The sequence below is a fragment of the Amphiura filiformis genome, chromosome 18 (genome assembly GCF_039555335.1).
Source record: "Amphiura filiformis chromosome 18, Afil_fr2py, whole genome shotgun sequence".
Classification (NCBI taxonomy): domain Eukaryota; kingdom Metazoa; phylum Echinodermata; class Ophiuroidea; order Amphilepidida; family Amphiuridae; genus Amphiura; species Amphiura filiformis.
The window spans coordinates 60067619-60079788 of NC_092645.1; the positions used below are offsets into that span (position 1 = coordinate 60067619).

Consider the following 12170-nt stretch of genomic DNA (forward strand, 5'->3'; position numbering starts at 1 on the left):
CCATGGGGGCCAAAGGCGGCGAATTTGAAACTGCGATACAGGTAAAAATATGGAGTAAAAAACAATAAAATACATAAAAAACAGACATCAAAAAGCTTCATAACTTTAGAACCAAGTATGCTAGACCTTTGGTGTTTTCAGTAAATGATAGCATGTTGAATGTATAATGTAATAATTACAGTAACTCAATTTTCAAATATGCCTCCTTTGGCCCCCATGGACCAGATCATGTCACATTTACAGTTGTGATAAATTCAAGGGATTAAATCCAATTTTGATGTTTACTTTCCTCAGGTGAGAAACAGCTTCCCCCTGTGCCTCTGTTGCTGGTTCTGTCTACTGAAGGCCTACTCTGTCCATTTTATTGTGTTAACATAGATGCGACTCAGGGCATTACTACAAAGCCGGAACCATTACCTGTTGGAGGGGAGAGGATTGGTGGTAAGTGATTTATTATAAGGGGCTATTCCATTACCAGTTGGAGGGGAGAGGATTGGTGGTAAGTGATTTATTATAAGGGGCTATTCCATTACCTGTTGGAGGGGAGAGGATTGGTGGTAAGTGATTTATTGGGGCTAGTCCAGTTGAAATTCATACCAGGGTTGGACTTTTGACTGGTCAATACCTGTTTTGTTCACAAAGCGGTTAAAACCAGGTTTAAACCGGTCAAAACCGGACAAAAGTGGTCAAATCTGGTCAAAACCCGATATTGTATTCTAGAGTTAAATGAAGTTGATGTATCATACATGTACTTATGTATCATGTATGTATACGTATTTTTATATAATAATCACTACTCGGATAATAATAGAATAATATAATTTATTAATTAATTAATTAATAAATAAATAAATCATTAATTAAGAAAATTATATAGATTTACACACCCACCTGGCTAGGGTACGGTTTTTGCCAGCAAAGTGGCAAAAACTCATATAGTCAGTCAAATAACTGGCCAACCCTGATTCATACACCCCAATGGATGACATGACATTAATCTCACTAACAGGTGACAACAAATTAAATCATGCATTCATCAGGTAACTTGTTCCATAGTTGGTAGCCCATTATGCGACACAATGTGATCCAATCAGGCCAAGGAGGCAATTTAAGCCAATAGTTATTGTCATCATGATTTCCTTGCCCAGGATCAAGATTGCCATTAGCTGCAAGAATTATTTCATCCCAAATATAGTTGGTCGTAAAGTTGTGAGGTTTTATAATCAGCCACAAAGCCATTTAGGATCAGGACACACAGACAAAAAAAATGACAAGCCGGGATAACCCATTAAGCCCGCAGAAAAGGCAAGCTTATTTGCGATGGGGTCCCAAGAAAATATGAGAGAACAAAAGGGAAACAAAAAAATGCCTTCAGAGTGAAATCAAACATCTCTTGACTGAGAGAGTTACTGGTCAGATATTGTTTGACACTTTGCTTAAAAGCAGACTTGGTATGCAATCCCTTGATGTTTGATGGGAGTGCATTCCAGTCCAAAATGGCTTTATAGTAGAATGTGTTTGAAGCAATACCTTTTACCCTAGGAACAATGCAATTAAATTCACTTGATCTGGTTCCATAAGAGTGAGCATTTGATATTCTAGTGAAATACTGATTACGATAAAGTGCACCTTGACAATGGTAGATGTTAAAGACATGATTAAGCCTCAGCTGTTTAACTCTGTCACAAATTTTCAAGAGATTCACAAGGTTTAGCTCATGTTGCCCAATGTGATCGCTGGGAGAAAGTTTCAAGATGTAACAAGCAACCTTATTTTGAGCAATTTGCAACTTATTTTTGTGGTTCTGAGTGAGGCCACTATACCAAGATGTGCAACAGCAATCCATGTGGCACTGAATCAAAGCGGAACTAAGATTTTTGCGCAAAGTTTGATTGAGAATGTGAGAATGCCGGTAGAGTAACTTGAGGCATTCAGAAACCTTTTTGAAGACAGGGTTAACCATGCTTTCACCAGACAGTTCATATGGTTATTTCTTATAAACGGTTTTGTAATTCAACCAAAACGGACATTGTGAATAATTGAATACCATTCTTGTCTTATAGTGGCATCATGGCTGTACAGGGAAGGGGAATCCCCAGATGTGGGCAGTGTGTAGGATTTAGAGTCATCCTTTGCAGGGAATGTAAACATGTCAGTTATGTTCACAGAAAGCCATAATTAAACATGTAACTCATAGGAAAGGTGTTAAACCCACGCTGTCCATATTAATGGTGGATATTCACTAAGGTCCGTATGCACAAAAGAGTTAGACCGGGTCTAAAGTTAGACCTGGTCTAAGTGAAATTTAATACCAGGAGAAAGGACATTTTCCCTTACATTTTCTTTTGCATTATTTTTTAACTTTGCATTTAAATCTTTAAAATTTGCTAGCTGCTTTAGGAAGGAAATAATAGTAAAGGTCCATTCCTGGTGGAACTAAATTCTGCTTAGACCAGGTATAACTTTAGACCCGGTCTAACTCTTTTGTGCATATGGACCTATAAGTAGGCATGTCCACTAAAAATTGAAGTACTTTTAAATTGATTCAGACCTAACTTATTGGCTGGGAATTGATGAAAGAAACATTTTGGCGTTTAAATAATCTTAATCGGACGTTTCATTCCAGAGATATGGCCTTTTGAGTGTTACGGTTTTATATAGGGCTGCTAGAACATGTTAAAAAGTTAAAGTCCAAAAGGATTACTAACAGAAAGTGCAATTTTAAGGTACTTTTTCTTAATGTATTTATTAACTAGCGTTATCTGGAACATTATATTTGCTTATAACAACATGAAAATAAGATCATCCTGAAAATTTAATCGATTTTGTTGACATACAACAAAAAATATAAGACCTCAAAACCCATGGTTTGTTTGGTGAAACCATAAGCATGATCATAGATGGCCGCCATGGAAAATATCTCCATAGAGGAGATGAACAATAAGTGCATTATTTCAAATGAATGGCGGTAGTCTTAAACATTGTTCAATCTTTTACGGTCAGCACATTTTATCTTCAAAAATTATTATATTTCATCATGGCATAAGTTTGGTAATATTAATCACTACCAATTTTGAGAAATTTGCTCCAACTCAAAGGTTATCTTTAATACATTGAGCAATACACTGTGTGTGCATGGAAGCCATGATGGATAGCATATGAAATGGACATGGCAGTGAGAAGTGCATGATTTGAGATGGGCATGCGGTAGGCTTAAACATTCTTAAATTTCTTAACATCCTGTACATTTTGTCTTCAAAAATAGTTACATTTTATGACTATGTAAGTTTGCTTGTCTGATTCACTCCAAATTCGGAAATAATTGCATTTGAACACCTGATGCACGGAATGGTGTCACTTCAACCTGTTGTAGTTCTCATCTCATTAAATTTTTCATTAAAAAAAGTTGATCTCTGCATGGAGGAAGGTCCTCTCTATTTACTGACCAATCAGGAAAAAGTTTGGTTAATGTTTTCCGTGGAATCAGGAATTTCTTGAAACACCCTGATATAGGCCTACATTTGGATCAAAAACAAGTATGTACGCCATTTAACAGGCCTGGGATTTCTTGTATCGATCAGTTTCTCCATAGACAATACGTGTGTGAGTGCACGCACACAGTAAATGAAAAATCGTTCTAGTGGAAACTGTATGGACAGTGGGCATCCCTACTATAAGTCTAAACATAACCTACCCCATGGGTTACCATCATCAAGGAATTGATTTGATTTTGATTCTGATAGATAGTATAAACTGCTATAATGCAATTATATCAGTTTTGATGTCGAGCAATGATTAAAGGAGGAAATAAGAAGTGAATTCCCAGTCTGCCTAATCATGAAGCTCCTGTAGCCAAGTGGTTAAGGCGTTGGTCTCGTAAATCAGAAGTCCTGGGTTCAATTCCCAGGCGGGATCACTTTTCCTATTTCCTCCTTTAATCATTGCTCGACGGCGAAACTGATAAAATTGCATCTTAGTTTGCTTATTCCCGTCGAAAAAAGCCACTGTTTTACAAGTATGAATTGCGCCAATTGTAGTTTCTGTAAAAGTGCTTTAATAATATAACATCATAAATAAAATCAAAATAAGATACCTTCAACTGTGTTGTTGTTTTTTTGCAGGAAGTGCAAGCTTTCAAGTTCAACCAGTGATTCCTCAAGCCAAACCTGTAGTGCCAGTAGCAGTCCCTGCACCTGCCCCAGCCACAGTCCAGCCAATAGCCCCTTCATCAACTGTCCCCCAGAAACAGTTTAGTTTTGCTCCTCAACCAGCCCCCACCACTACTGCAACCAGCACCTTTGGTACAACTCCTCAACCAGCCCCCACCACTACTGCAACCAGCACCTTTGGTACATCTGGCTTCAGTTTCGCCACTCCTTCCTCCTCTGCATTCACACAACCTACAGCACCTTCATCAGGATTTTCATTTACGATTCCGAAAACTACCGCAACTGCAGCATTCGGGACACCAAGTACAGCAGCAACAACAACGCAGAGCACAGGTTTATTTGGTAAACCAATTAGTAGCACCCCAATAGCATCAACATCCGGACCAGCTTCATTTTCATTTACCAAACCTGCCATTGCCTCGAGTGGTGCGGGTTCATCTGGAACATTTTCATTTGTGAGCCCCAAACCTGTCACCCCAACAGCTACTACACTGGCTGCTCCTAGTCAACCTGCCAAACCACAAGCACAGGCGTTTTCCTTCCAAGCAGGTGCAACCAGCAGCGGTTCAACAGCGAAGTCGGCATTTTCGTTCACGCAACAATCCGCAGCAACTGCTGGTTTCGGGACACCACAACCACCGCAGGCTGCCATTTCATTGCCGCAAAGTACCACTGCAAGTGCCTTTTCCTTTTCATTGCCGAAGACAACAACAACTGTGACAAGCACAAGTGTTGGTAACCAGCCAGTACAGTATGCAGCGATGTTCAACAGAGGTCTTGGGGGTGAGTTGGTGATTTTCAATAAATTTATATGTTGGCTTTTTTAGCAGCTTAAGGTATAAATCCAGCTCTAAAGTCATTTGTATACTCCTCATCGTAATCGCGACATCGTGTCTGCAAAGAAATTAGAGCCACTTTATCGCAATATCTCAGCACTGTACTGCTTGGCTGCTGGGAATTAAAGGTCAGGAAATACCAAAGTAAGATGAAGGAGTAAAGCTGCAACTTCCTCACAATAGCTATATCAGGCATGAGAATCATTTGTGTGTGTGTGTGTGTGTGTTTGTCGCGGAGACACTAGCTTTCCGAGTGTTTGATCTTGGCCAACAATTACCTAATTTACCTGTAGTTATATATTTTATGCAACACATGTTTTATTTCCACAGCTCCAGATGCCCCAGATGCAAAAGCTGTTCCATCAAGTGTACAGACCAAGCCCATCACCACATCTACAACTACTACTCCCTCTGCCCCACTAGGAGCAAGTTCACTCTCAAGTCTTCTTGGTCCAAGTGGTCCTCCTAATAGTGTACCACCAGTAAGGGCAATAGCACCCCCTAATGCAGTGGCACCATCAGGAGGTAGTATGGTTGGAGCACCAATAAACCAGTTCCTTCAAAATCAACCAACAGCAGCTGCTTCAAAACCGCCCTCTATGACCGCGAGTATGCGACCTCCCGGCATTCCACCAAATCAAGTCGCTCCATCTGGTGGCTCACCTTTGAAAACAAATACTGTGGTTGGAATTGCAAAACCTGCAGCTGTTCCAGTGGCTAAACCTACTCCTGCTGCAGTCAAGACTGCAGTCAAGCATCCTTTTCCCAGATCAGAGGGAACACAGGCAGCAACCCCAAAAGCTGACCATGCAGCCATTGAGACTGCATTGTTTTCCAATATAAAGGAAGTGGTAAGTAAAACTGTTTCTAAAAAGTCTACTCTATATGTAACAGGATCTGAGCCAAGTCAGCAATAGTGAAATTGAGTTATAGGCAACAATACATAAAAAAACAACAACAAAACTTAGCAAGCAAGAATGCCAGGGATTTGGGTATTTCAACATCAGTAAGCTCAGGTACTGAGCATGTTAGAAATAGTATTAATAGCTCCAGATTCCCAACCTGGGACTGAGTGTATCAGATTATGTCATGTACGACTCTTCTTAGAGCCATGCCATGGTAAACCAAGGGTATCCTACTTGCAGGCCATTCTCAGGTTCAATCCCCGCTAAGTCCTCATTTTTTCTCTCTCAAAGTTTTCATATGTCAGTTTGCTCGAGCCCCCAAACACATCATTTAAATCATAATTTCTCGGGCTTGCATCGTTTATTGCTGATCCTCGCATATATTAATTTGTGTCTTGTATTGTCTTATGCCTTGCTAGGGTGAAGCATATAGGCCGCTTCATTCTTCATTATTTAATACTAATTTATCATGTATCCTGAAAAAGTTTGAGCACACCCTGATGAAACCTCAACAGTGCTGTGCAGATAGTGAACCTGTTGAATCCAGCAGCTATTGTACGTTTCCCTAGCATGCTAGTGTAGTCTATGATGCTAACTTACTTGATGCTCACTTTATAAAGTGATTGACTGGTTGGTTGCAGTATCAATCTTGTGTGCACTCTCCTAATCCTGTGAGTGTATATACACACATACAAAGGTGGTTTAGTAGCGCACTTGCTGGCTGCACAACGGCGTAAAGACAAGTGACATCACTACTAGTTGAGATGAAGCAAAGTGTACACCGATAGTGCTGTAATAATATGATTTCTTTCCTTTATAGATGGATCATTTTAGGAGGGATATGGCAGAGCTGAAGGGTCAGGTTGATGGAATGATTAATTCAGATGACAACATAGAAGAGGATGAATTAGGAGATATTCGCTTCAATGTTGACCAGTTGGCATCTTATAGAAAAGAACTGGTGGACTGGTCAAAGGTAAGCACACAGCACAGTCAAGGCTTAGCTGCCCCCCCCCCCCCAAAGAGCCATATGTCATTTAAAAAAAGCAAATTGTACATAAAAGCAGCAAATTGGACAGTTTAATAAAGCAAGTGCAGAAAAAATTACACAAAATCTGGACCTAAATTTGGGCAAGGGCGATGTTAACAAATTAAAATTACAGCTGATAAAGCAAGTTTTTTCACGGGGTAGTAAATGATTACATCCAAGGTTTTAACAGAAGATCAGCAATATGCTGAACTCCACCCAACAGCATGTATACCATTTTATATCAAATGATGATATAAATATTTATGAGCCGGGTGTATTACAAGTTGAACAAAATAGTTCTAGAATTTATAGACTACATGACACTGCCAACTACAGGAGACAAGGTAGAAATAAAGGATTTGATATTAGGCAACCATGGCAGTCCTTGTGATTGAATCAAGTTCATGCATCACATTCACTTTTTGTGCCTTCTTTCCATACTATAGTCTTTAAATGAAGAAGTTCATGACATCCGTACCAAACTCTTTAGCACCTTCAGCCAACTGGAGGAAGCCAAAGTGCGAAGACAGCGCAACAATGACCCACGCTATGTCCAGTTGCTGCGGACACGAGGACTGGACCCTCAGACAGCTCGTAAAATGAAGGAGATAAGATCAATGTATCATTATATAGAGACGGGAGTAAGGGATGTTAATAGCTGCCTGGATGCTGAATGGGAGGATTTACAACAGAAGAGGAATAGTAGAAGAGGAAGGTAGGATTAAAGGGACATTCAAGTAATGAGTAAGGAGATCAGATCAATGTATCATTATATAGAGACAGGAGTAAGGGATGTTAATAGCTGCCTGGATGCTGAATGGGAGGATTTACAACAGAAGAGGAATAGTAGAAGAGGAAGGTAGGATTAAAGGGACATTCAAGTAATGAGTAAGGAGATCAGATCAATGTATCATTATATAGAGACAGGAGTAAGGGATGTTAATAGCTGCCTGGATGCTGAATGGGAGGATCTACAACAAAAGAGGAATAGTAGAAGCGGAAGGTAGGATTAAAGGGACATTCAAATAATGAGTAAGGAGATCAGATCAATGTATCATTATATAGAGACAGGAGTAAGGGATGTTAATAGTTGCCTGGATGCTGAATGGGAGGATCTACAACAGAAGAGGAATAGTAGAAGAGGAAGGTAGGATTAAAGGGACATTCAAGTAATGAGTAAGGAGATCAGATCAATGTATCATTATATAGAGACAGGAGTAAGGGATGTTAATAGCTGCCTGGATGCTGAATGGGAGGATCTACAACAGAAGAGGAATAGTAGAAGAGGAAGGTAGGATTAAAGGGACATTCAAGTAATGAGTAAGGAGATCAGATCAATGTATCATTATATAGAGACAGGAGTAAGGGATGTTAATAGCTGCCTGGATGCTGAATGGGAGGATTTACAACAGAAGAGGAATAGTAGAAGAGGAAGGTAGGATTAAAGGGACATTCAAATAATGAGTAAGGAGATCAGATCAATGTATCATTATATAGAGACGGGAGTAAGGGATGTTAATAGCTGCCTGGATGCTGAATGGGAGGATCTACAACAAAAGAGGAATAGTAGAAGCGGAAGGTAGGATTAAAGGGACATTCAAGTAATGAGTAAGGAGATCAGATCAATGTATCATTATATAGAGACAGGAGTAAGGGATGTTAATAGCTGCCTGGATGCTGAATGGGAGGATCTACAACAAAAGAGGAATAGTAGAAGAGGAAGGTAGGATTAAAGGGACATTCAAGTAATGAGTAAGGAGATCAGATCAATGTATCATTATATAGAGACAGGTGTAAGGGATGTTAATAGCTGCCTGGATGCTGAATGGGAGGATTTACAACAGAAGAGGAATAGTAGAAGAGGAAGGTAGGATTAAAGGGACATTCAATAATGAGTAAGGAGATCAGATCAATGTATCATTATATAGAGACAGGAGTAAGGGATGTTAATAGCTGCCTGGATGCTGAATGGGAGGATCTACAACAAAAGAGGAATAGTAGAAGCGGAAGGTAGGATTAAAGGAACATTCAAGTAATGAGTAAGGAGATCAGATCAATGTATCATTATATAGAGACAGGAGTAAGGGATGTTAATAGCTGCCTGGATGCTGAATGGGAGGATCTACAACAGAAGAGGAATAGTAGAAGAGGAAGGTAGGATTAAAGGGACATTCAAGTAATGAGTAAGGAGATCAGATCAATGTATCATTATATAGAGACAGGAGTAAGGGATGTTAATAGCTGCCTGGATGCTGAATGGGAGGATTTACAACAGAAGAGGAATAGTAGAAGAGGAAGGTAGGATTAAAGGGACATTCAATAATGAGTAAGGAGATCAGATCAATGTATCATTATATAGAGACAGGAGTAAGGGATGTTAATAGCTGCCTGGATGCTGAATGGGAGGATCTACAACAAAAGAGGAATAGTAGAAGCGGAAGGTAGGATTAAAGGGACATTCAAGTAATGAGTAAGGAGATCAGATCAATGTATCATTATATAGAGACAGGAGTAAGGGATGTTAATAGCTGCCTGGATGCTGAATGGGAGGATTTACAACAGAAGAGGAATAGTAGAAGAGGAAGGTAGGATTAAAGGGACATTCAAGTAATGAGTAAGGAGATCAGATCAATGTATCATTATATAGAGACAGGAGTAAGGGATGTTAATAGCTGCCTGGATGCTGAATGGGAGGATCTACAACAGAAGAGGAATAGTAGAAGAGGAAGGTAGGATTAAAGGGACATTCAAGTAATGAGTAAGGAGATAAGATCAATGTATCATTATATAGAGACAGGAGTAAGGGATGTTAATAGCTGCCTGGATGCTGAATGGGAGGATCTACAACAGAAGAGGAATAGTAGAAGAGGAAGGTAGGATTAAAGGGACATTTAATAATGAGTAAGGAGATCAGATTAGATTAGACATTATTACCATGTCTCTGATATGTAGGCTTCTTTGTAAGCAATCCAAATATTTCTTATGGTGATGCTAACAATGTGCTATCCATGTATGTCCTTGTTATTTTCAGGAAAATGGGTACCCCTACCATGGAAGCCATATATCAGACACTCAGCAACAACTACAATGTGATCATCTCTCAGCGAGGACAGTTGGAGGCCCAAAGGAGCCGTCTAAAACAAGCCAGGCGTTATGACATCAGCTCAGCACCATGGCAACAGGGGGCGCTACCATCTCCTGCATCTGGGAAGTTAGTGTTATTAATAAACTGTTGATTAGTGAAGATTGTATTTCAAGTTTGTATAGAGATGTTTTGAATCGTGAGTTAAAAATTTAAATTTCTGATGCTTTTTGATTGAATTTATGACTTTGTGTTGAAATCACAGGGAAAAAGAGGATGTGGACATATGTTTTGATCATTTACTAAATTCATAAAAAGTTACTCCTGGTCACCACTTAAACAATTGTGTATTTTTTTGTCTTTTTTCTCTAAAAGTTGATAAACAATGTCAAAGGTATTGAGTGATCTAAAGCTAAGAATTGCTTCTTTTCCATGTGTGCATTGTTGAAAAATATCTTGCTGTGAAAGAGTGATCTAACACTATGCAGCTTGACTTCTTTTTAGAGATGAGACACAAAAACTCTTCCTGTATTTTCCTATGATGTTACAAAATATCCTATAATTCCCAGGAAATTAACATTTTTTTCACTTGCACTAGTGAATTTGATGTAAAATCAACCAATTTCTGTGTGCAAAGCAAGCAAGTGCCAATATGTGTTAAAGAATGTTAAGTAGTCATGTTACTGTTTAAATGTAATGCTCATTGTACTATTGTGTATATTTCAGAGATGACACTGACTTAGCATCATTGGCAGACACTATGGCCAAGGCAAGAATCCGCTCACCACAAAAATCACGTCTGAGTATTTCAGGTAAGTACCGGGTATGTTTTGAGTATGTTTTGTAAATTTGCTTTAATTTTCAGTAAATCATTTATGGCAGGTCACCACAGATAATATTTGTGGAGATTTACATAATTGCAATTACCGGCTGCCTTATATACTATTGTGCAAAATTGCTTTGTATATATGAATATTGTGATATTGATATATGGATGTTTTTATAAAACTGAGCGTTTCTAGTTATTAATAAAATTGTGTGGTCTTGGACCATAATATATAATTTGTAATAAATACTGGATACTGAAAAAAACTCCTTCAACTAACATGAGCATATATCGGAATATCATATACCACATATACCTGCAGAATAATGTATTATATGTGCCAATATTTGGGACATGTACAGCTTTATGTTTATATTGCATTCCTCTTACAGCTGTTAAGAAGGATTCTATTTGGGTTAATTTACTGAAATAGGTTATATTTATTGTGAGGAGTTTGTAACTAATTTCATTCCAGAAATCATTTGCGCCAAGTTTGCATGAATCGGCTTGCTCTATGAACACAATTTGTGTATTGCATAAGGTGGGACTTTATTGTGTAGTAACAAACAAAGATTAGGATCTACATGTATGTGTTGTGTTACATAATGTTTAAATTCATGTGACTTTATTTTTTATCTATTTGTAGCAACCCCAGTTTCAGCTAAGAAGCAATCCAAGCTAAGGGATGTGTTGTCTCGACGAACTCATACTCCACGCAGAGCAGCTCCCATGGGTAAGCACATCCAATCCAATCAGACCAAAGCCAGCAGGAATGGAATTGAGTTATAGGCAAAAATAAGCAGCAAAAAGTATATTTACATGTATAGAAAATGGAAAAAGAACACACAAGTCTCTCTGTGGTACAATGCGAACTGCTGATGTCCATGGTTCTTAGACAGTGTTTGTAGATCCAACAACAGCGTAATGTGACCTGCTATTACAAAATTAATGTAAAGTCACAAGTTGGTAGTTTTGAGACATCCTGGCTGTTGTTGATGTTCTTTGTTTGCTGCGCATCTGCACAAGCCAGTAGTATGTCCTTTGTGAATGGCCCATTGTGCCCCCATTCACAAAGGACATACAGACACACTTTTGGCTTGAACAGGTGCGTGTGAAACACAAACACCAACCCAGCAGTTAGGGTGTCTCAAAACTTACAGCTTAACACTCATTTAGAGGTAGCAGGTCGCATATAGCAATGCATTAAAGTCAGTTGTTTGTATGGCTGGAGTCCACATTGAATAGTACCAGGACAATAAATGCATGTCACAGAAAAACCACCCCCCCCCCCAAAAAACCCCTCCAAACATGCTAATATAATA

The 12170-nt window shown here is 38.9% G+C and overlaps 1 protein-coding gene across 1 annotated transcript in view; it reads left to right on the top strand.

The window, feature by feature from the left end:
* The window catches only part of LOC140138884 (uncharacterized), a 76588-nt gene that overhangs the window by 20198 nt on the left and 44220 nt on the right, over window positions 1-12170 (top strand). The window contains exons 12-19 of the mRNA XM_072160664.1: window positions 295-441; window positions 4122-4952; window positions 5336-5856; window positions 6731-6886; window positions 7387-7655; window positions 9972-10151; window positions 10749-10834; window positions 11495-11581. Coding sequence (XP_072016765.1) covers window positions 295-441; window positions 4122-4952; window positions 5336-5856; window positions 6731-6886; window positions 7387-7655; window positions 9972-10151; window positions 10749-10834; window positions 11495-11581 — 2277 coding nt within the window. The remainder of the gene's footprint in view (window positions 1-294; window positions 442-4121; window positions 4953-5335; window positions 5857-6730; window positions 6887-7386; window positions 7656-9971; window positions 10152-10748; window positions 10835-11494; window positions 11582-12170) is intronic.